The following is a 23,773-nucleotide window of genomic DNA, read 5'->3' on the forward strand; positions in this document are numbered from 1 at the left end:
TATGCATCTATACATTAGAATAATAAATAGTCCTTGCTGCTAATTATATAACTTATATAATTTCATTTAGAGTATTCTATACTATAACTCTGCATTTTGTAATTTTAACGGTTTCCTCACTTGTTTTTCTTGACATACATAGACATATGAATGATTTCGAATAGTTTAGTAGTCAGTTATTGTATATATTAAGTTTTTTTCGGAATTAATATCATTAAAAAATAACATTTTCTAATAATCAAAATATTTCCGAAATATTGGTTTATATCTTTACAATACAGCAGACTAAACTTGTTAGTATTATTTTTGATTCTCTTCCCATTCATTTCAAATTTATGTTAGTTTAATTAAGGAATGATCCTACTGTGCTGAGGGTTTTAAGGGTGCCAAATATAAGTGTACGTTTGTGTGACTGTTTGTTCATCAAAATGTATGGTGAAAATGTATTGGATAATGCAAAATATACAGAATTAGCATTAATTCTGCATATTTTGCCTTTTTAATTATGTTTAGTATGGATGTTCACTATAGGTAATAGTGAGTAATAATAGTAATAATCAAAATACGTCTGATCTACTACAGGTTATTTTTTTATTACCATCTATTCAAATATTTAATACCTATAAAACTTTATTTCATGTGGATCCAGTTGACTAATCCTGGCAATTGCTTGATGAGTTATCTTTTCTGTTCAGTCTTCAATGTGTTTTGCAAATTATATATGTGTTTTCTATATGTTTTTGTTTTATTTTCCAGTTGATTCTTTTTTGTGTGTAGTTCTTGATCTATCTCCCACTTTCATTTTCTCCTTATTGTAACCGTTTCCCCACAGGAATTAATACTGACCTATCTAGATCTTATAAACACTCTTTTAATTAGGATATCAATATTTTAACATTTCTTTGCAGGTTATAGCTATTCCTTGGTTCCTTTTCGAAACAGTACTTTCACAAGATATAATATTACTGATAAGATTGTTGAAGCAATGCAGATATAATTTCGTTGGTACAACTTTCCTCTGAAATATAATATAATAATACTCTTGAAAATAGTACCCCTGTACAGACCACTGTACTCCTTTGATTATAATTAAACAGTTTGCATAATTTTGATTTATAAATAGATTGTTGTTTATCATGATAATATCAACCATTTGTTGCAGTTTTATAATTTTTATAAACCACCATATAATCTGATCGATTTTAACTTATTTGTTTAATACAATAATACATTTTGTCGTTATTCTTTTCTAAACCTCGTATATATTAATAACAGGAAACCGTCTATGGGTAGCGGAGCTGTATAAACTGATTCCAGATAGTTCCAGTTTGGTATAATTTGATATTATATGGCCCTCCGTTTGTTGAAACCCTCCGTTTGTTAACTAGCAGGGTTTCCTCTATGAAGGATTTTTCCATACCAGGCTCCTATTTTTGGTTCTTTTTCTTTCATTGTAACATAGCAAACAGTATTGTATTCATTGTTTTACCGTGGCAGTATGGATATATTTCAGTCTGTCTCTATTTTTAATATTTGCCCTATTTATCTTATGAAGCCGCATTTTAATATGGGATCTTGATGGGTTCATATACAGGATTTCGAGAATTATTATTATGATTATATTTAATATTAAATTCAACTTCACAATTTAACAGTAAGTATTACTGTACGCCTACTCGTTACATATGTAATTGTAATATATATACTAATAACAATAAATTTAATACATATCTGTGTTATCCACTGTTGTAGGTCAATAGGCATAACTAAAACATTTTGATTTTGTTATTGCCTTGTAATATAAATTATAGTAAACTAATACTCTGAATGACATCTGGCATGAATGTTTATTATATAGATATAGAACCGATAAATCATAGAGTTAAAATTGTTTAACTCTATGATTCTCACAACTTATATATTGTTGTATTCAAAAATACTTAAATTGACAGTTGGACAAAATATTGGATAAGTTCTGGATAGCAGCAAATTCTGAGGAATAAAAAGTTCATCCTAATGGTAACTTCGTTGAATAAAAATAAGTATATAAATTTGAAACTTATGAACTTGCTTCAGTTTATTTGTTTTGCTCTATAAACATTTATATATGTTATATTATAACAGATCAATAGAAAAGTCTTAACCTGACACCAGCTAGCCTTAATCTTCGAAAGATGCGTGTATAAATTTGACAGCTGTCGGACCATTAGTTTGTGAATTAATGCATTTTGAGTACCGCAACTTTTGTTATTGTGAAAAAAATTGACAAAAAGGAGTTTCGCGTGTTCATAAAACATTGCTTTTTGAAGGGAAAAATACAGTTGAAGCAAAAACTTGGCTTGATGACGAGTTTCCGGATACTGCCCCAGGAACATCAAGGACTATCAAGGATTGGTATGCTAAGTTTAGACGTGCTGAAATGAGCACCGAAGACGTGAACGCAGTGGACGCCAAAAAGAGGTTCTTACCGCCGAAAATATTGAAACCGTATATTCTACCCGTCATTGTATATTGACCGTAAATTGAAAGGGAATGAAATAGCGCCTCGCGAGCTCACTTTTGGCCAAACACAACGACGAGCTGATGATTCGGAGCAGTGGTTGAAGATGATCAAGCGTAATAAACCCGAGTTTTTGGGTCGATATGTGACAATGGATGAAACGTGGCTCCATAATTTCACTCAGAAGTCCAGTGGACAGTCATTCAAGTGGACTGTACATAATGAACTCGCTCCAAAGCATCAGAAATCGCAACAGTCGGATGCAAGGTTATGGCGTTTGTATTTTGGGATGCGCATGAAATAAATTTCATCGACTACTTTGAAAAAAGGAAGGATCATCAATACCGACTATTACATAGCATTATTGGACCGTTTGAAGGACGAAATCGCCGAAAAATGGCCACATTTGAAGAAAAGGAAAGTCCTATTTCACCAAGACAATGCACCGTGTCAAAAATCCATGAATTGGGCTTCGAATTGCTCCCTCATCCATCGTATTCCCCAGATCTGCCCCCCAACGACCATTTCCTATTCTCAGATGTCAAGAGAATGCTCGCTGGGTGGAGATTTTCGTCGAATGAAGAGGTGTTCGACGAAACTGAGGCCTATATTAAAGCAAAGGACAAATCGTACCACAAAACTAATATCAAAATTTGGGGGGTCGTTATAATCAGTGTATCACCCTTGAAGGGAATTATTTTGAATAAAAAACTAATTTTGCAAAAACAAGGTGTTTTACTATGGTAGGCCGCGGACTTTTTAATTGACCTGTTAGGATTAGTACTGCAAGGTGATCAAAGGGGCCATCTATTTTAGTGATGATACGAGTGAGATACTTGAAAATTGGTACCCAGGTGATTTTTACCTGTTTTTACCCTCAATGTCGCTATGTAACCCCGTTCAACCAGTTGCCTCTTCTTTCCCTTAAATAAAATAGTTTAAATAAATTAATATTTTTCTGCGTTTAAAACCCTTAGAGAAAATCTTAAAACATTTATCAGTATCAGCATCTTATTTTATAACTGGCGTTGTCGGTAGGATTCTGGGCAGATCATAAGGTAATTGTAGCTGAATTGATTTAATTAACCAGAATGAAATTAACTATTAAGACGATAAGACGGGTTGACTTTGGATTGTCAATCGTTCCGCGGTTAATCGAAGCATTCCTTGGTGTAGTTAATTGGAGTTTGAGCGAAAGTATCACAGCTGAAGCTGTAAGATCACAAAAGGTGGATTGAAGGTACTCAAAGAAACCTACTCATAAACTATTCCAAGTCAGAAACCTGTGTTAGTGTACCCCCAGTAGATATATCACAATCCAAGGTGTAAGACCACCAAGGGCTGACTGATGTTACTGAGAATTAACATAGTCTTCTGGAATTTGGATACAAGCTTGCAGTTTATGGCGAAAGGCCACCAAAAGCGGATTGCAGTAGCTCAGCTTCTTAGCCGTAGACTATTTTTATCTGGTATCACCGGAACTTGGAAAACTGATCCACAGAGGAGAACTATGGAAATGACACTCTATTTTATAGAACTACAAACTGTTCAGACGGGATAACGACCACCTTTCTCCCTGTGGTATTTTCTTTAGGAGGGAGGTGATATATTATAAGTCTAGTGCCACACTGGCCATAGACATTCGGCACTGTAATCATAAATATCATTTGTTTTGAATGGTGTTATATATAAAATACCTAAAAGTAGACCTCGGGATAATTTTTCCCACCATTTTCCATCAAGCTACATTTTCTTTAGCCAGTATATCAGCATTAAACAAATGCTTGCTTTTATTTGTATTCAACAGCGATTCTGTGTTTGGACATAATAAAGATTAAAGATTCTGCTTAACCGGAAGTGTTAATCACAGGGGATATTATTTGTTAAAAGCCGTGAATAAAGTAGAACATCATATTTAATTGCAGTTCAAAATATGCCTATTTCTTTTCGAAAACTTATAATGGGCTATATCAAGTTAACTACTCCAAAGTTTTGATCCCCATATTCAATTTGTTTTTTAATCTCTAAACCTTTTGACAGATCACCAATTAAAATTATAAGTGGACGCAATACAAAGTCTGTGTGGTATAATGTAAAACTGTTAAAACTAATATCATCTCTTTAAAAGCAGTGAGAGCTTACTCAAAGCCTATGTATATAAAGAAATATGTCTAATAACAGGCAATATGCAAATTTTAAGAAAATAGTGTACGAGTTTGTATAACTTATCTTACGACCCTCGTCTGTCATAAAAGAAAGTGTATATTAAAATTAAAAAGTACAATATATGCTACGGTATGATTTTATTATGCTAAAATTTACTTATATATAGTCAAATAATGCCACAAATTCTCACAAGTACACATCTCAATAAAGTTACAACTTAATTCCTTTGGCTTCGATATCCTTTTCGTATCTGGCACGATATTTACCTTCGGGGTCATATTTCTTTTCCAGTTCATCGAAGTAATCCCTTTTGTTTTCGATCAAGAATCTGAGCGCCTTCTCACCGGCGTTCTTTTGTTTCTCGTTGCATTTGACGCAACCATTTTCAAGGGCGTCGGGAATATTTTCTAAAAAAGAAACGTAAAATGTATAGTCCAAGAATGGTAATTAAAATTAAAACTAGGCTACAATTTTGCTAAATTGATTTGACAGGCGAAAACGCCTTAATTAGAACTTGTGGGGCTCTTCCTCGATAACTCAACGGGTCATAGACAAGGTCAAATGAGATTTAACCAATTAATATGTTTTATTTGTTTTATCACGGATGTGACTTAATTTTAAAGATCTTTTGATTTATATCAAATTTGTTTTATTAGGATTTACTGAAAATTACTAGTTACTTTGCAGAATTTCATCTTGCCAAATTCTTGAATCTGCGAATTAACGATACATTGTTTAACATCTTTAAATAAGGGGAAATATATGAAATATTAAATTTTATTTAATTCACATTTATTATTGTTTTAATTTTATATAATATGGTATATACTCAATTAAAGTATTCTTTGAATGTGGTGAAATACTGATATGAATATTTAAAACGTTTTAAGAATTTGTGTATGTTAGAATTACCTATACGAAAACCAAAATCCACAAATCATCTTTATACACCATAGTACTAGTTAATTTAATAGAAGCAAAAGTTTACATAGTACGTAATGCATATGTTGAGTTTTGGGTAACATTAGTATAAACAAAGTAACAACCAACCAATTTCAAAATGAACTGGAAAAATGTTTGCATCACCTGGGATTATTATCCAGCAATATTATAACTAAATTACATAATATTAGAAACCACAAGATTGCTTTTGTACAAATTTAAACAATAAACTTTATCAGTATTTCAGGAACTGCTACTTGATTTAAGCATTAAAAATATGACATACAAGGTGCTGGGACGAAATTAGTAATGAATCATATTTTTAAATTAAGATCAGCATTGAAACTTTTAAAGGTTTAAGAAAAATATCTTTGCGGTTCCAGAGAACAGTTAAACAAGCAATGAACCGAGTTTCCATGAATTATTTTTGAAACAAATGTTTATATGCGACGGAAAATAGATCACAAATGATATTGTGAGAAGTATATTTTGGTGGTGCAGCGACAAACAAACAACTTGGTATGGTCCGATGAAGCATCGTTTAGATTATTTTCTACAAAGGAAAAGGGTTCATGTATTATATACTTGGGTGACAATATAATGATATTCAGCTGGTCGTGAGGAATAAATGTCCATCAATAATATCACTTAACTAATTGGTGCATATTTTGATAAAGGATTCATGAATTTGACATTCAGAATGACATTCCGTTGAAAACTATTCAGGGACTACACGAATCTATTTTAAAGGATAATGGTGGCCCAACGCTTTATTAATAAATAAATATTGTGAGTATACTAAGTGTTCATATTATTTTTTCCCTTCCCTGTATAAGAATTATAGAAAACAATATAACAGTATTATTTGTAATAGGGATCAGTACATTCTAAATTAGAGAGTTATTTAAGCATATTATCAGATTAATTAACGCAACGTAATAACGATCTAAAACGATCGAAAAACTTGACTATCAAAATATTTAAAGAGCATATATTACATATATTACATATTACACAAATATCACTCAATTTCTTGTTTTATTTTTATTTATCGAAATGGCCAATAATAGATATATTATAAAATGACAGGTTGATGATTTTTTATAGCTTGATGATATAATATGTATCATAGGTAACTAGATATAAAACTTACTTTTCAATTCTGCCGCTTCTGGAGTACATTTTCCTTTATCCAAAAGGCAGTTCATGTAGTTAGCGAGTAGCCTGTCACTGTTCAGAATCTCATCCAGGTTAACGTTGTCATATTTTGAGGTGTACATGTCGTCGGCTGGTTTGCCATAGCACACAGCCAATACAACAACAAAACAAATTAACAAGATACTTTTCATTGTGATAAGAAACTGTGTTGTTGCTGAGACCGAGTAGTTTTCAGTAATAAATACCCTTACACGAAACATCCATTATATTGGTGGCATGGGTCATACGTAATTAGGTTTAATTGATGAAACACTCAATTTTTTTCTTATAAAAAATACAATTGACGAAACTGTACAAGGGTATTGCGATAATTAATGATCAAGTGGAATGTAATGGACTAGCAGAGTAGAAACTACGAAACTTCTATTGAATAACGAGGAAATAACAATGAAGAAATTGAAGGAAAAAACTGATGAAAAGCAGCTGTGCATATTTAGTTCAAAATATACATTATTTTTGTAGAAACATAATTTTGAAGAAGTATAACCTCATATTCTCAGCTATTTCTTATTATATTTAATATACAGTTTAGGTGTAAACTACGATATATTTTGTAAGTAGAGAATTATAATAAATTTTAAATAATTTAGAACAGATAGTGTTACAGTATATTAAATCGCATACGGTACCTTTGTAACTAAATTCCTGCTGAAGACTCACCGATAGGCTCTTCTTTTAACAAAAACGGTATGAATTTAAAAGAATCAGTGCATTGAAAATGTCTGAATTTATATCAAGTAAATTGCATTTCCGGTAAGTTTTTAGTTTGTTATTTCAACAGGTGAATATTGATTTAGACGTTTTAAAAGTGGTGATTTTGATACCAAAGACAAAAAGAAGATTGCAGACGAGAATTTCAAGGTATTATTCGATGAAACCATCAATGGGGATCACTATCGACTAAAATTGATGCGTTTGAACAGAGCACTGAGCGAAAAACGGTCGAAACACGAGCAAATACACAACATTCTTATTCTTCAGCATGACAACGCTCGACCACATATAACAAACCTGGTGAAAATATAATTGGAAAATTAAAATGGGAAGTGCTACCCCACACGCCGTATTCTCCAGACCTTGCTCCTTCTGATTACTACTTGTTACTACGGTCGTGGCCTGTCTGGGAAGCGCTTCACTTCTTATGAAGATACCAAAAAATTGGTCGATTCGTGGATACCCTCAAAAGATAGATTGTTCTTTCGTGATGTAATCCGAAAATTACCTGAAGATAGGAAAAAGCAGAGGTTGAACAATGGACAATACTTTGAATAAAATACATTGTACCAATTTTTCAGAATAAAGCTTCAAATTTAAAAAAAAATTTAAATTAATTTATAAATCTATATCGAAATTTAAGTATAATTTAATTCATGACATGATATTAGAGAAAAACACAAACATTTGCTTCAAATTTTGTTGAAGTTTTGAAGCTGTATATAAAAATCATATTATCTTTCTGTAGTGTTTTTCTTGTATTTTAGATCCCCTAAGTTTCTATAAAAATTATTAAAATTAATGGTACAAGACAAAAGATATAAAAGCGATTTTTCCAATCAGTATATTTCGATCTGGTTATGAAGTTTTGATATATGAGTGAAAGCGATACATAGTTCTCTTATAATATGACTACAGACGACTAGTACAATATATAATGTTTCAATATTAAATTAACTTTTCACCAGGCATCGTATTAATTTTTCTAATTAATATTTCAGTACAAAGAGCACCATAAAATTGTTGTTATTGTTATGTTGAACCGATGGGTTTTTAGAACATTTATTGGTTTATTCACATAAAGTAGTACCATTAAAATATGAAAGTTTTAATCTTATTTTTTTAAAATACTAAACAAGTTATCGATTAATTTTTGACACTATATGTATACTATGTATTAAAAATAAATTAAAGTTTTTATATTTTATGTACTATATTGTTATGCGTTAAGGTTAATTTACTTAATTAATTTGTATTTTATTTTATTTATCTATACATTAAGAATAAATCAAAATTAAAATATACTTGTATTTTAGGTATCATACCTTTGTCCACTAAAGTTACTTAATTTTTAAAGAGTTACACCTTTAGTTACTACTCTACAGATATCAGATCGAGTCTATTTATTCGAGATATCCAGTCATTTTCAGGAATCTTTAATAGAATTTAAATATCTCCCAATTCGACTACGTGCCGTGTCTAAACAATACACTGAGTAGTGTAAAACCGTCCGAAGCCGTTATCTGCTTCGTGTGGATTTAGTGAATATTCCCATCAAATGTAGAAGATGAACTTCCCATCTCTATAATTGACAATTAACCCTAAAGAAAACATCTGATTTTATGGATCTGTTTGTATGGAGCATAGGTATAGTTGAGGTATGCTGATTTTATTAAATTTGAGCAACTGCAAGTGCGTTTCCATACTTAATTCCAGCTGCTTCGTCAGGTAAAAACAAACTCATTGTGGAGCAAGAATTATTTTTGTCAAGGACTAACATTTAACTCCACTTACTACTAACTTAATTAATTTTTAAAGTTGGCCCCCAAAAAAACAGAATCATCAAATCATTGTCCATATACTCTGAAGACCTTATTAGTCCTGAATTATGAGCACCCTACCCTCAAACTGTAATCCTTGGACCACGAGAGGGTCCCTGATACTCGCCAAAAAATTTTCGATGACTAGCCTCTATATATACCGAATAACTCAATAATTCGTCATAAAATGACAAAAACTCTGTATTTGGTTTTGATCAATAGATATCACTACTTCAAGCATCTACAATAAGTATAATTTGTAAGATTCTTCAAAACGTTACAGTCATTTGTTTTAAAATTTCTTGACTAGCCAACAGGTACATTTTATGCAAAAATACATCATCTAAAATCATTCATCAAATACACTGTACTTTCAATAAATATGCGAAATATAAATTTACAGTTGTTAATATCGAAATAGTCACAAACATCAATGACTAATTTAGTAAATTTGTTCGTGATGGTAATTAGTTATTAAATATTTACATAATAATTTACCAAACGTATGTCTTGACGTTAACTTATATGAAATACCAATAATATTCATTAAATACAAATAATGATAATTATGAATTTACTTAGTATTTGGAGAATGTCTCTTTTGTTAATTAACTGCTATATATGTATATCATAAATCAGTTAATATATATATATATATATATTTGTGAACCTTTATGAGTCAACGCTATTTGTTCAAAATAAAATAATTGTTTTTGCCTGTTGTATATATCCAACACATCTAATTCTTTTTTAGTAAAAGTTGTTTATAATGTCTTGATATTATATATTTCTTATTTTTCTTTCAAAGTCCGTTGATCTTGATATTAAAAATAAGGTGATGTCCGACATTTAAAATTCAAATATTAACAGGTCATAATTAATGTGTTATTAACGATTGCTATCTTGCAAAAACATTAAATTAGGTATTAAGAAAAATCTAAAACCAACAACTAAAATTCAAAAAAATAGATTAAGAAACAGAGGATAATAATTATGTGTTTATGAAATTTATAATTATCATTATTTGTATTTAATGAATATTATTGGTATTTCATATAAGTTAACGTCAAGATATACGTGTGGTCAATTATTAAGTAAACATATAATAAATAATTACCATCACGAACAAATTTACTAAATTAGTCATCGCTGTCTGTGACTATTTCGGTATTAATAACTATAAATTTATATTTCGCATATATATATATATATATATATATATATATATATATATATATATATATATATACAACTTTTAAAAAAAATATTAACATATGCCACCTCAGTTATTCTGTTTAAACTTATCAATTGATGCAGCTGATTGGAGATATTACCTTCCTAGTAAACAAAATTTATAACATATAAAATTTCCTTTCTTTCGTTTTGATGATAATGTCGAAACAGTATTAGTAACATATCTAATATTGCACACACACGCACCGGTCTAAGTAAAAGTTGTTTCTATTATCGCGATATTGAGATGGTTTGGGTTATTGATACAAAGTTCATTGATCCCATGTATTATATTAAAATTAAAATTAGGTTTCTATATGACTAATAGTTTAACTAAATTCTATCTAATATTTTTGAAACAAGGTAATTAAAATTTTACTAAATATATATCGTCAGAAATTAAGAATAAAATGAAAATACTCGAGCGGGTTTAAAATATATATATTAAAACTCTTCTTTATATAATTACAGCAAAGAAAATGTGTACAATATATTAAAACAATTAGAACAATTAGATACAATACACATATAAATATTATTATTGATATGTTTATTAAAAGAGAACGAAACTGACCCAACCAATTATGAGTCGCGTACATGGCCATAACCAGTGCTTCCAAAATATTAGGCACTACTCAGGTACATAATGCGGTCTTCTAAAAAGAAATAAAACAAATTATTCAACAGCTAATTAAATGATCAAAACATCGTTGTAATTTTTTCTTTGGAAATTTATTAGCTACAATAAATTAAACTATTTTTACTAAAAATTAAAAAAAAAATTAAAATAAAAAATTTTACTAGAACTTACTAAAAAGTAAAAAATAATCAATATTATAATTTTAACACAAAAAAAATTGTTTTAAAAAATTTGTATATAATAATCCTTGTAATAACTAAATAAAAATAAACAAAAACCCTATTTAACCTATCTATTCAAGTATTTTATATTCTACTATGTACAGACAATTTAGCTTAATACCTACCTAAATTTTAACTACTACCAAATAATCACTTTAAAGTTGGTGCCGATTCCAGATGGTGTTAGATATTTACTAAATAAATTACGCAGTTATTTTATTAAGTATTATAATGGATAGGCCAAATAAAGGTTCAGCCCGTCTGAGGAAAAATAGGAATAAAGAAACAATGATTGAAAATAAGGAACGCTTCAGGCCCCGGGGCCCTCTACTTAGCCTAGGTGATTTGGCAAATGTTCTAACCAAACTAGAACAACAACAAAAAGACGTTGCGCTGAGAATCAAACCCTCTAACTCTGAACGCTCTAAGTACTACACCATAGAAGCAGTTGCCTGCAGTGTTTCTAAGGGTTCTCATATGATATGGTAGTGCTTAAAAATCAAACAACAGCTTTTGCACTGAACAACTATGGTAAGTAAACCCTTACTAAAAACTTCTTAAAAAGCACTGAAGCGTATACCTGTTGAAGAATATATGAAAACATTTTACGTGCCTTTGAAATTTGAGGATTTTTTTTTAAGATCTTGGGCCGATCATACGATCACCTTTATGATACATATATATATATATATATATATATATATATATATATATATGTATATTCAAGAAAAAGAAATTTACGAATACTGTAAGTAATATTGCAACAATAATAATAAAATAAAATAAAAATCAAATATTTGGTATTTTCCTGTAAATAACGAATTTACGAATGATGTAAAAAATATTACAACAATAACATTAAAATAATAATAACTGTACTACGGACAGGAGGACATTTTATTTGAGGGTTTCAGAGGCGTCACAAGATATATACGCGTGACTAGTTAATGGTAATAACTGGTTTTCGTAATATTCCAGCTAATTCAACACAAAATCTAGTTATAAGCTATCATCAGATATATGAAGCAAGAATTAAACACAAAAAAAAACGAAATCATGACTTAAAGGCAAAATCTAAATCAGACTAATTTACTTCCAATAGTTGTTTCTATCAAGTACGTTAAAACAAAATTCAAACATGACGCAAGCCAGGCTAATTTACTGCTTATAGATATTTTCATGAAATTTATCTCCCTGGCGTCCTTCCTGTTAATGCATCATCATCTTCCATATCTTCTATTTCCATTAGGATATCACCATTTTAAAGTCCATAACAAAATAACAGATAAATGGCTACAACTACTAAGTACAAATTCTGAATGACACTAATTTTATAAATAATGAATAATGCTTACAGTTTTTTGATGAACAAACCAAACACCATTTCCTCAGTCAGGAACATCTGCTTGCGAATGTAAATATCCGTCTTCCTCCTGCGCGAGTAGTTGTGAACCTTATCCCACTGTTAGAAATTCAGAATAAAAGAAAATACTAAAGAGGATTTAACAATATTTTAACGTATATGAAAATACTTAACTAATATCAATGTAAACGAGGTCAATCGCATATATTAAGTAAGACAATGTATAATCATATAAACCTGAATTATTACTATTAGAAAGATGTGAATTCTACTGGGTGGTACCGAGAAATGTGTTCTCAACATTCCAAAACCGCATCTTTGTAATCCACGCCAAGGATGGAGGGGTACGTAGTTTGGCTAAACTGACAGAACCACTCATGGATCGCTACATCGCACGTTCGTTAATACGAACTAACATATATGTATGTTATTTTTTTCTTTCAGATCTTTCTAAAACTTTTTTGGAGCCTCTTCTTCACCCTCACTGTTCAAATCTTCCTCCTTATTATAAGCTTATGCATTAATATCAGCAACTGAGTACAAGTAATGTGAGAATTCACTATTTCCGATAAGTTAACAATATCGAAGCACACACTGATAACATAACTGACAAGAATTAAAGCATTCGATCGCAAATGTTCTCTAATTACACTTAAGAAAACATCGTCATCCTCATCATAAGTATAAAAGAGACTTCCATATTTAAATAGATTTTTATTTATGAAAATTCCAGGCCATATGCAAATAAAAAATAGTTTCTATTACTTTTACCTATCTCAAAATCTCAGGTATGCTTTTGGATCCTTTGACAGGACATATGAAAGTAAAAATGTTCGAGTAGAGTAGAGTTTGGTAAGTTCTACGATGTTCTTAGTGGTTGGAATAATAATGTTCCATTCGGTGGCAGATACATGAAAAAAATCACCCATTCTTGGTTTTCAGTTGCTACGTTTTTAATGGAATATTCTGATCTATTAAATTATAAATTACCTGCAGTTAAATAGATATCTCTAAATTACGATTAGTAATTTAGAGATGCATATATAGCTGAGGAACAAAGAAATTGTATAACCACTTCAGGAATATACTGCTTGTCACACAAGCGATTTTTGAACAATTAAATTCAATTATATATATATACTAGCTGACCCGACAGACTTCGTCCTGTCAAAAAGATTTGTAATGTGGCAGTTTTTGTGCCTACGTATTTTAAAAAATTCTCCTGAACAGAACCATCACCCTGGTGATAGGGCGTTGTGAATAAAAAATAATTAAATAAAACATATATAAGGATTGAAAAGTAAGTAATCGCTTTATTGTTAATCATGTGAATCATAATTATTATTATTATTATCATTATATTGCTTTGTGGTATACGATGTTTTTTGTTTGATTACCTGGCGCATAGATAAACAAATCTGATGGTTTTCCAACACGGGAACAGGCAACATACAATTGACCATGTGAGAAACATGGGTTTTCTAGATTAATACCACAAACACTTAATGATTGCCCCTGGGACTTGTTTATAGTCATAGCAAAAGCAAGCCGTCAACATGTCTATAGGAAATTTGCCATTACCAATGTCAATGAGTTGTTTAGAGAATATGTTTCCAGATTGGTCATTTTGCAACTCGACACGCATATTCTTGCTTAAATGAAGTACTTTAACATGTTTCCACAAATTGGAGGACTTTAGACATGCATTGAGTTCATCAGCTGGCGTTGATCGTGGAATCACTGGCAATGTTTGACGAAAATCTCCTGCTAATAAAATCATTGCACCACCAAATCGGTTATTATTGCTACGTAGATCTTTTAAGGTTCTGTCTAAAGCCTCCAAAGATTTTTTATGTGCCATCGTGCATTCATCCCAAACAATCAATTTACATTGCTGCAAAACCTTTGCCATTGCAGAGTTCTTCGAAACGTTGCAGGTTGGAGTTTCATTGCTTTGCATATTTAATGGCAATTTTAGTGCTGAATGGGCTGTTCGACCACCTTCAAGCAAAGTTGCTGCGATTCCCGACGAAGCGAGTGCAAGTGCAATTTTATTTTGTGAGCGAATTGTTGCTAATATTAATGAAATAAAAAAAGTTTTTCCTGTACCACCAGGTGCATCTAAGAAATAAATCCCTCCAGTTTCATCATTTGTTACTTTCATAAGAGTTTCAAATACATACTTCTGTTGTTCATTTAACAGTGGAAGATTTGTTTGAATTTATTCTTTCAAAGCGTTGAGATCATACAGTCTTTCTCGATGCAACTCTTGGTTAAAAGCGTCATGCATTGGACGATTGGGCGCGGTCAGGCCTAATTGAATTAATAGTTTGTTTGACATTATCAAGCACTTCATTGTAAATTTCTTCACTGATTTGTATATTTGGATTTCCCATTCTATTCCGTATTTGATACAAAATATCATCACACATATAATCTTTGTACTTCATCCACAAATCAATTGGGTTTGATGGGAAGCATGTAGATATGATTATAGAAAACAATGTTCGTATTTGATGAGTGTGTGATGATATTACAGCATCATTGAGAGTTTGATCCCAATGAGCGTCATTTTCAAGCAATTGCAAACGTTGACAGGCTCCTCTGTAGGATCCACACAATTCACCATCAACAGTTCGTAACTGTTGGAATGATGTTGGGCCACGTACATTGACTAATAGCAGTCGTAAATAAAAACATTCATCATTGCTTGGATGTACTGAATAAATCCGGCCAATCGCATCGGTGGAATATACATCTGTATATCCTGGAACTGGTTTTCCTTGTTTCCGTCGTATAAATATCCTTGAGGATTGATTCCAGGTATAATATTTTGGCATTTCAGAATATAGCAATGTTTGTGCGAAATCATCGTTTTGGCATGTCTCAAAAAAACTGGTTAATGTAGTAGATGGTGGCTGAGCAGCTCTTTGTACTGCGTTCTGTGCTGTAAAATACACTCTTTGTCCATTTTCTAAATGCACAGCTAAGTGAACAACAGAAGGGTGTCTCTCATGAATAGGAAAAGAAAATATTCGCCAAACTGCTTCATTACTACTGACATAGCGGCCCATTTGGTATTGGGTAACTTCATCATTAGAATTCTCTGCACCAATTCCAATCACAGCCATATCACTCCCTTTGGTTACATATTTGCAAATGTATTTAATCGATTTCACTGAATGGCAAGATTCAACGTTGATGTGTGCTTTGAATGTCTTTGATAAAATGGGTGAATATGGAACAATCCAACGATTATCTATTTCAATATCTTGTTAATTTAATTTGACAATTGTTGATTTTCCATTGTCTGCTGTCGATCTGCGACGATACAATGGATAACCGTCATTACCAGTAATTGTTTCCGATATTAATGTCCGTGGATATCGTTTTGAACATTTACCATCCATCATACACGGTGAATTTTGATTAAGAGTTCCACAGGGACCATGTATCATGTTTTTGATAACTACCTCATGCAATCCAGGATCTACTTGTACATTAGGGATTTCAGCTGATATCACTGCATCAACTTCATTTGGCCTTATCTTTTCAACTAACCAAATCGAAATGTGTGCATGTGGCAATCCTCGTTTCTGCCACTCCACAGAATACATCCAGCAGCGTGTCTCACCAAACACATTATGTTTTACGATGAAATTCATTAAAGATTTCAACTTTTGTCTAAAGACTCTGGCTGTAATATCATGACGATCAATGGATGATTTCCCAGGTAATAACTCCTGCTTAATTTCTATCCATTGCGGATTGCATGTAAATGTGATGAACAAATCTGCTGTACCATAATGACGAACATACGACATGGCATCTTGAGCATATTCGTGCATATGCCGAGGGCTTCCGATGTATGTTGCTGGAAGAATAGTCATCCGACCGACATTCTGTGCATTTCCATCAGTATTAATCGCATCTCGAAGGTGAATATACTCTTCAGATCGGAGTTTGGTTTGATTCAACCTGATGAATGTTAATCTCTCCGTTTCAATTTTAACATACATGTCATCAACATATTTGTGATATAATCGCCGACATTTCAATATGCGATTATCTGCATTTTCCCGAATCATTAGGCGGTATGAATAATAGTTCATTGAACTGACTTTTTTGTTGGTTTCAGAACCTGTAAACAGATTTTGTTTTAATAACATTCAAATATAAAATTAAAATACATAATATAGTGACTGAGATATTATCGCCATAGCTAAACTAATATTTTAGTTACCTGTAATGGGATTTATCATTTTTATTGATAAATCGTAGCCATCTTCACCTTGCCAAAATATAATGGGATATTGCAGTGCATCATATGAGCGGTGTGTTTCCTTTATAGGTTGTAATTGAAAATTCCGACGATGTAAAACAATATCACGGGATTCCAAGTTTTCTCCAACTACAACGATAGCAACTTCATCAATAGTTGGTGCATTAAAACGTCTTGTATGTTGACCTGCAGGTGTTTTATCAGCTCTGATTACAATTTTGTGATTATCGGATGGCATCAGATCCAGGGCAGTTTTAAACAATATAATCAATTGATTGTGTTGATGAAATAAAGTTTGTAATTGTTCTACAATAGACCTTTTTACTAAATTGTTATGTGCACAACGCAGATCAATTTCTTGTGGTGAATTGCCCATAAAATAAATTTGCAGGAATTTGTTGTCGCTATCTGACACTGGTAACAGTGAACCTGCTCTGTGATATATTTGCCCTTGTATCTGTAAATAAAAAAAATATTATGGTGTGGTATAAATTAATGGATTGTCAATGATCAAACTTAAATAATATTTGATCTTAAAAAGTATATATTTAGTTTTAACTAATATCTATCAAATATAAAATATAATAAAAGTGTCACTGAAACTGAATCACCATATAATATGATGACTAAGTGATATATTTCGTAATGATTAAGAAATTGAAGATTAGTAACACATCTTAACTTTGGTGACAGAAAATTTTGTTCGCTAAAATAATTATGAGTAACTGCTATAATACATACCTTGAAAGTTGGCATAAAATTTTCCCGAACTACATTTGTTGCCCCAAATGAAGTCATTTGAAAGCAATTGTTATATTGTTGAATATGTGTCAAAAAGTGTATAGAATCTGTTCCTATTCCTGAAACCAATGAGTACAATGGTTCTGGTGGTGGATCCAATTGTATCAATTTCACTTTACCATTTGCGCAACACAATCCATTGGCTTCGTTTTTGTATTTTAATGCCTTACAGTGTGAGCAAACCAAGTTCATAGAACCAATAACAACACATTGGTAGTTACTGTAGTCAATTGACACATCGTAACTGAAAGCAGCTGGATTCAAACTTGCGCGATTATTAGTTGAATGTCGCGCTCGCGCTTCACGCGTTTGTGATATCCGAATTCTTTCACGTTCATTTCCGTCGTCACGTTCTTGTGCAGTACGATTAGATCGGTAATTAGTTTGGTTTATAGCATTTCTGGTTCTTCTACCTAAATTGCTTCGTCTTATAGGAGGCATATCAAATATAAATTATTTTTTCACTAATCACGAACTAAACAAACACTAACTAACTAAACACTCTGAACAAAACACGATATACGAATTTGTTTCGTGTATCACTTGACAATTCATCTGTCATCTGTCAAAAGTCATCTGTAACAGACAACTTTTTTTTTAAATTTGATATGACTTGAACTCAAATCCTTTTAAGCCGTACGAATTGTTTTATTTATTTAAAATTTGAATTAAATTTTAAACAAATAAAAAATTTTAAATAAATAAAACAATTCGTACGGATTAAAAGGATTTGAGTTCAATTCATATCAAATTTAAAAAAAAAAAGTTGTCTGTTACAGATGACTTTTGACAGATGACAGATGAATTGTCAACTGATACACGAAACAAATTCAAACAAAAAGGGCTATTTTTAGGGTTTTTCCAGCAATAATTCTAATTTTTCTCGCCGTAAAAACCATCCCTGAACTTCAACGAACATTTTAAAAAAAGATTTGGCCAAATTGGTCCAGGCGTTGTTGAGTTATGCGCTTAGGAACATATTTTGCGATTCATTTTTATATATAAGATATATATATATATATATATATATATATATATATATATATATATATATATATATATATATATATATATATATATATATATATATATATATATATATATATATATATATAATGAAACCTATATAAATAAATATATTCACTTTGAAAGACGAAAGACATTAGAAAGCAAAATTACTTCAGTCGTCAGAAAAAAGACTGGTTCTTATTATGTTGCCAAGTTTTGTCCAACAGCTTCGTGTCAGTTTTCATTCATATTATTTCAAGGTTTTAACAAAGTATTAATCTCAAAATTCCACCTCCCTGCCTACCATCATATTACTCCCACATTACCTGTCATAACACTGATCTCTGATTAAACACTAGTTAGTTTAATTAACTCATTTATATTATATCTGGTTCGTAACTATATTATATTCAAATCAATTAAATAATCGATCTTTCGAATGTTTTCAAGTATATGATATGACATAATCTGTATGGTCAGACAAAATGATGTCCGCTGACGCTAACTGTTTTTACTGATAAATATGTTGAGTATTCTTCCCGATATTTCGCATTGTTAGATTGCATCATATAACTTAAGAATAAATACAAGAGAATACATTTTATTCAAGATAAAGCGGCATTGGTTTCTCTAAGATCGTATACAACAAATTAAACAAATATTATAATTGAAGATACACTGGAGCATGTTAAAATGTACTTACATTGGTAAGAATGACATCCAGATTACCCAAAAATATTTCCTTTCCAGTAAAATGAGCATGTGAACTGGATTCTTCGTTTGTGATTCATATTAACCAAGTCAACTTAATATAAATAATGTTAACGATAAATCTATATATTTCAGTACATTAAAAAATGTTGATGGACTTTCTAACGGTCCTCCGTACTAAAATTGACTTTTATATAGAATATTAAATACAACAACCAGCTCCAATTAACAAAATGGATTAACATCACAGAAAAAGATAAAAAGAATTTTAATATTATATCAGACCACAAATCCTCTAACCGCATCCAAAAATTAGCAATGAGGAGACGTAGTAAAGGATATTAGAAATCCTGAAAACAGCAGCGTTATTAATTAAAACACAAAATTGATGATGTTATTGATACTGATAAAAAATATTCAGTTATCACCTTCAAGTATTATTTAACATATACGTCTTGAACTATTCAATGCGGACAGTTAATATACATCTAATGAAAAAAACTAATTAATTATAAGGAAACACGTATTTATTTATTAACTGAAAATAACATTCTAAGAATGTTAAATGAAATTTATTAATGCGTCACACTCTTTCGATCTGAATCTTTTACAGTTTTATTCCTTCCTTTGCTAGTTCCTCCCTGTATTTCTTCTTGTATGTGCCTTCTTTGTCGTATTTGTCTTCGAGATCTTTCCACCATTCTGGTTTGTTGTCGATCAAGTGGCGCATGATTTTTCTGCTTCCTTTCTTTTGGGTTTCGCTGCATTTTGAACAATCAGTATGGAGAGCATCAGGTAAAACCTCTAAAATAACATGTTTGCCTTTTTATATATATTTATGAACCGTCATGTATTTTATATATATATATATATATATATATATATATATATATATATATATATATTTATATGTTATATGTTATATGTTATTTGTATTGATCTTAAACTCGTATAATGTTAATGATCATCTTCATATACTTTAAAAAAATATTAATATTTAGGAAAGTTTCGACATACTATAGCAAAATTTTACTTTCGTAAGGTGCAATTACGAGTTCTTCTGATATGAGATTTAAGAAAATCACAGAAAATATATAGATTGCGTGACTTATGGTATATGAATCGGATTATGTTGTTACCATAAGGTACTTCCTTGTATACTGATTATTTTTACACGTGAAGAAGTGTTTTTTATAGATAAAAATTGATATAATAGTCCATAGACAACTGCAGTAGCAGTTTCGTTCGGTTTTAGTAATTCGTATTACACCTTGCTAATCGCACTATATGCACAGCAAGACTTTATGGCCATGAATATTCCGCTTCGGTGTCAATATGGACGGCATAACACGACACAGAGAACTCAGCGTTTTTTGTGTGGCAACTAGAGAAACTGCAATATCGAAACGATTCGAAATGGCATTTTCAGTCAGTTCGTGTGCTAACCAAGTTTCTCGCTTTTGAACCATGCCCACCTTTATAAGCGTTTGGAGGTACTTAATTCATCAGCTGTTAAGCTCTCCGAAAGTTCTTTGAAGTTCGAAATGGATTTTCATCAAGTTCAGTTTCCGAATTCGAAATCCAAATTAAACCAAATTGTATAATTCTTTTCGAGAGCACCTGCTGCTCGGAGAAAGGCTGTCATGTATCAGTAAAAATGCACCTTTGCATTTCATTTCAAAGGCTTTACTAATCCAAAAAATAGCAAGTGATAATTACTCCTTAATTAATATTATATAAATTATCATTATTTAAATTATTTTGTTATTATAGTGGATCATATTCATTTTAAAGCAATTTAACTAAAATAAAAGTAACTTAAAATAAATCGTGTACAATCTAACCCAACAACAAACTAAATTATTTAAATAAATGCAATTGTTTAATTACTTTATCCTTACTATGGAAACTATAAAAACATTTAATTCAACCTGTTTACATATATATTCGTAATTATTCTGATTAATCACTATTAATGAATTTGAAAGTAACAATGTTTATGATATAACGTCGACGTTATTAAACGTATTTAAAAAAAATTATATTATGCGTCCAAGTATTTACAAGGTATGATACTAAAAACTAAAGTGCAGTTTTAAGGAAGCAGTGCAGAAACATGTGAATTATTTCACCGCATTCAAGGCCTACTGTACAGTTCTTAGTTACGGAAAATTACAGAATCTAAAATGAAATGGCAAACTACTATTTTTTCATTAAATGCCATTAAGATTTTCCGTAAAATTACTTTCAAGTATTTATTAATTGCAACAACGCCTTTCTTATAATATAGTTAAGCTGGAATACGTTCTAAGCTTGAAAGGTATGTAGTAATATACGTTAGCGTATTTTTTGTTTGTATCAATTAATTCTACCTGCATTACATGGTTACCTATATATTAGTAATTAATTTAATATCATTCATATTATATTCTTATATTATCATCAATATTACTATTGCTTTTTTAATATTATTGTAAAAGTATTACAAAAAATCGTTAAAATGATTGCCTCCTTTGTAACTCGTAGATCATCAATAAAAATATTTTAGCACTGAATTTTTAGCGCGGGTTTGTTAAAAGTATCATCAAATATACAAATATCAACTGGCTTAGTTTTGGCTGGTCAATTTAAACAAGAAAAAAGAATTACCAATGTGTATTATGTGCTCAGTTGGGTTCACGGAAGACCTAATATTATTACTTCTTTAGAATATCTACATTATTTATGTTATCATAAAGAAATTATGATGATCTTGTTAATATGATAATTAAAACAAGTAGACAAAATTTAAAACTTACTTTTTAATTCTGCACCATCAGGAGTACATTTTCCCTTTTCCAACAAACAATTGACGTAATTCTTCATCAACCTGTCACTTTTGATGATCTCATCTAAATCTACGTTATCGTATTTGGTCGTATACTTAGAATCTTCTGCAAGAACGGCAGCAGCAAAAGCCACAACAAAAATCACAAAAAACTAAAAATACATACAATACAAATTAATAATCTAAAATAAAAATAACAGATTCGAATAGGAACAAAAACACACCTTCATTTTCAATCTCGGTCACTTGAATTCAATGCGAGAATGTATCGGATATGTCTCTTAGGTTTCTTTTTATATTCTTATGCAGAAAATCGGTTGAAGGGGGAAGAACGTTGCCTACAGAACTTGTTTGCGATGGTAATTATCCATGACTCTGTAAGAGTAATCTGATCTTGTTCAAAAAAAAATATTTAAGTACCTATAATCTTACTTGAACAAACAATGGTGTGTTTGATATACGTTACTACTATTTTATTTTATATATTGATAATTTCTCAATAAAAAAACTAGTAATTTGTTTTGTACTAGGTTGTTCAATAAAGCTATTTATAATTTTGAACATAAGTTTGTTTTCTGAGCAGCAACAAATTCATTCCAATAATTCCACTTTTTTCATCACTACAACAGTTTTTTTTTTGAAGGTGTGCACAATATTTCTCTGTGACGACATAATAATTGTTTGGGGTAAGAGAAGAACCAGATATCAGAGGCTGCTAATTCTGGAGTGTTTGTATTCAATTTGGGTGTGTTGTTAAATAATAATCTCTTTATAATTATACTAGTTTTAAAATACCACACGAATAGAATTCTGAACTAAACGGTTTCTTAGCTTTTTATTAATACACTTCCACCTGATTTTCCACCAGTTATTTATGTTTAACTAAATTACTTGTTTTTACACCCAAATGTGACTCAATCCTCTTGAAAGGGTCGTCTGGTTCACTCTTTAATCGATAATATGTCCAAATCGCTGCATAATATAATTTTAAATCCATTCTTCTACCGTGTATTAAATATCACATCGTTATTAACAACATAAGTATTCGTAAGCAGTTGATATTGGTCTTATTCAAGATTGAAATAACATATTGTAACACCATGTGCAGATTGGCCAATTCGGCTATTACTTCACCAGATCAGTAATATGTACATTGCTATAAACCTATCCTCAATAAACATTATATCAATTAAGAAGTTTGTTATCATAGGGCTGAGTGTCACATTTATCAGATTGGATAATCACTTGAAGAACTTCGAGTTGCCTTAAATGATCGGCAATTGGCTAGATGACTTTTTGAAAAACTACTTTATGACAATTCTACATA

At 30.8% G+C, this 23,773-nt stretch overlaps 4 protein-coding genes and 1 long non-coding RNA gene across 5 annotated transcripts; all 5 read right to left on the reverse strand.

Moving 5' to 3' along the window:
• Window positions 1–4,786: 4,786 nt before the first annotated feature.
• LOC143201433 (ejaculatory bulb-specific protein 3) lies at window positions 4,787–7,010 on the reverse strand. The gene is made up of 2 exons (XM_076412508.1): window positions 6,762–7,010; window positions 4,787–5,073 (listed from the first exon to the last, which is right to left on the reverse strand). The coding sequence occupies exons 1-2, from the start codon at window positions 6,955–6,957 to the stop codon at window positions 4,877–4,879; spliced, it is 393 nt and encodes a 130-aa protein (XP_076268623.1). The 5' UTR covers window positions 6,958–7,010; the 3' UTR covers window positions 4,787–4,876.
• Window positions 7,011–11,018: 4,008 nt separating this feature from the next.
• LOC143201446 (uncharacterized) lies at window positions 11,019–19,754 on the reverse strand. The gene is made up of 2 exons (XR_013006951.1): window positions 19,612–19,754; window positions 11,019–11,249 (listed from the first exon to the last, which is right to left on the reverse strand). It is a non-coding gene; the product is annotated as an uncharacterized LOC143201446 (long non-coding RNA).
• On the reverse strand, window positions 14,179–15,059 carry LOC143201425 (ATP-dependent DNA helicase Pif1-like). Its single transcript, XM_076412481.1, has 2 exons — window positions 15,001–15,059; window positions 14,179–14,938 (listed from the first exon to the last, which is right to left on the reverse strand). Exons 1-2 carry the CDS (start codon window positions 15,011–15,013, stop codon window positions 14,304–14,306), a joined length of 648 nt encoding a protein of 215 aa, XP_076268596.1. The 5' UTR covers window positions 15,014–15,059; the 3' UTR covers window positions 14,179–14,303.
• Window positions 16,370–18,397, reverse strand: LOC143200478 (uncharacterized). Its single transcript, XM_076410912.1, has 6 exons — window positions 18,020–18,397; window positions 17,841–17,959; window positions 17,286–17,556; window positions 17,061–17,228; window positions 16,418–16,958; window positions 16,370–16,373 (listed from the first exon to the last, which is right to left on the reverse strand). Exons 1-6 carry the CDS (start codon window positions 18,339–18,341, stop codon window positions 16,370–16,372), a joined length of 1,425 nt encoding a protein of 474 aa, XP_076267027.1. The 5' UTR covers window positions 18,342–18,397.
• Window positions 19,755–20,128: 374 nt separating the features above from the next.
• On the reverse strand, window positions 20,129–22,811 carry LOC143201438 (ejaculatory bulb-specific protein 3). The gene is made up of 3 exons (XM_076412519.1): window positions 22,671–22,811; window positions 22,418–22,598; window positions 20,129–20,423 (listed from the first exon to the last, which is right to left on the reverse strand). The coding sequence occupies exons 1-3, from the start codon at window positions 22,674–22,676 to the stop codon at window positions 20,227–20,229; spliced, it is 384 nt and encodes a 127-aa protein (XP_076268634.1). The 5' UTR covers window positions 22,677–22,811; the 3' UTR covers window positions 20,129–20,226.
• Window positions 22,812–23,773: the final 962 nt, after the last annotated feature.

This window comes from Rhynchophorus ferrugineus, unplaced genomic scaffold (genome assembly GCF_030347505.1).
Source record: "Rhynchophorus ferrugineus isolate W39M unplaced genomic scaffold, kcgeb_rfMv2 rfM8, whole genome shotgun sequence".
Classification (NCBI taxonomy): Eukaryota; Metazoa; Arthropoda; class Insecta; order Coleoptera; family Curculionidae; genus Rhynchophorus; species Rhynchophorus ferrugineus.

Bases quoted from the DNA above. Each gene is read 5' to 3' on its own strand.
- LOC143201433 (XM_076412508.1), bottom strand. From the start codon at position 6,957: ATGAAAAGTATCTTGTTAATTTGTTTTGTTGTTGTATTGGCTGTGTGC. The intron at 5,074-6,761 runs GTAAGTTTTATA...TTTCTTTTTTAG, and splicing joins AGAAGCGGCAGAATTGAAAA to AAAATATTCCCGACGCCCTT.
- LOC143200478 (XM_076410912.1), bottom strand. From the start codon at position 18,341: ATGCCTCCTATAAGACGAAGCAATTTAGGTAGAAGAACCAGAAATGCT. The intron at 17,960-18,019 runs GTAAAGTGAAAT...CATTGGTTTCAG, and splicing joins TGGATTGTGTTGCGCAAATG to GAATAGGAACAGATTCTATA. The intron at 17,557-17,840 runs GTATGTATTATA...TTTTATTTACAG, and splicing joins ATTTTATGCCAACTTTCAAG to ATACAAGGGCAAATATATCA.
- LOC143201438 (XM_076412519.1), bottom strand. The intron at 20,424-22,417 runs GTAAGTTTTAAA...ATGTTATTTTAG, and splicing joins TGATGGTGCAGAATTAAAAA to AGGTTTTACCTGATGCTCTC.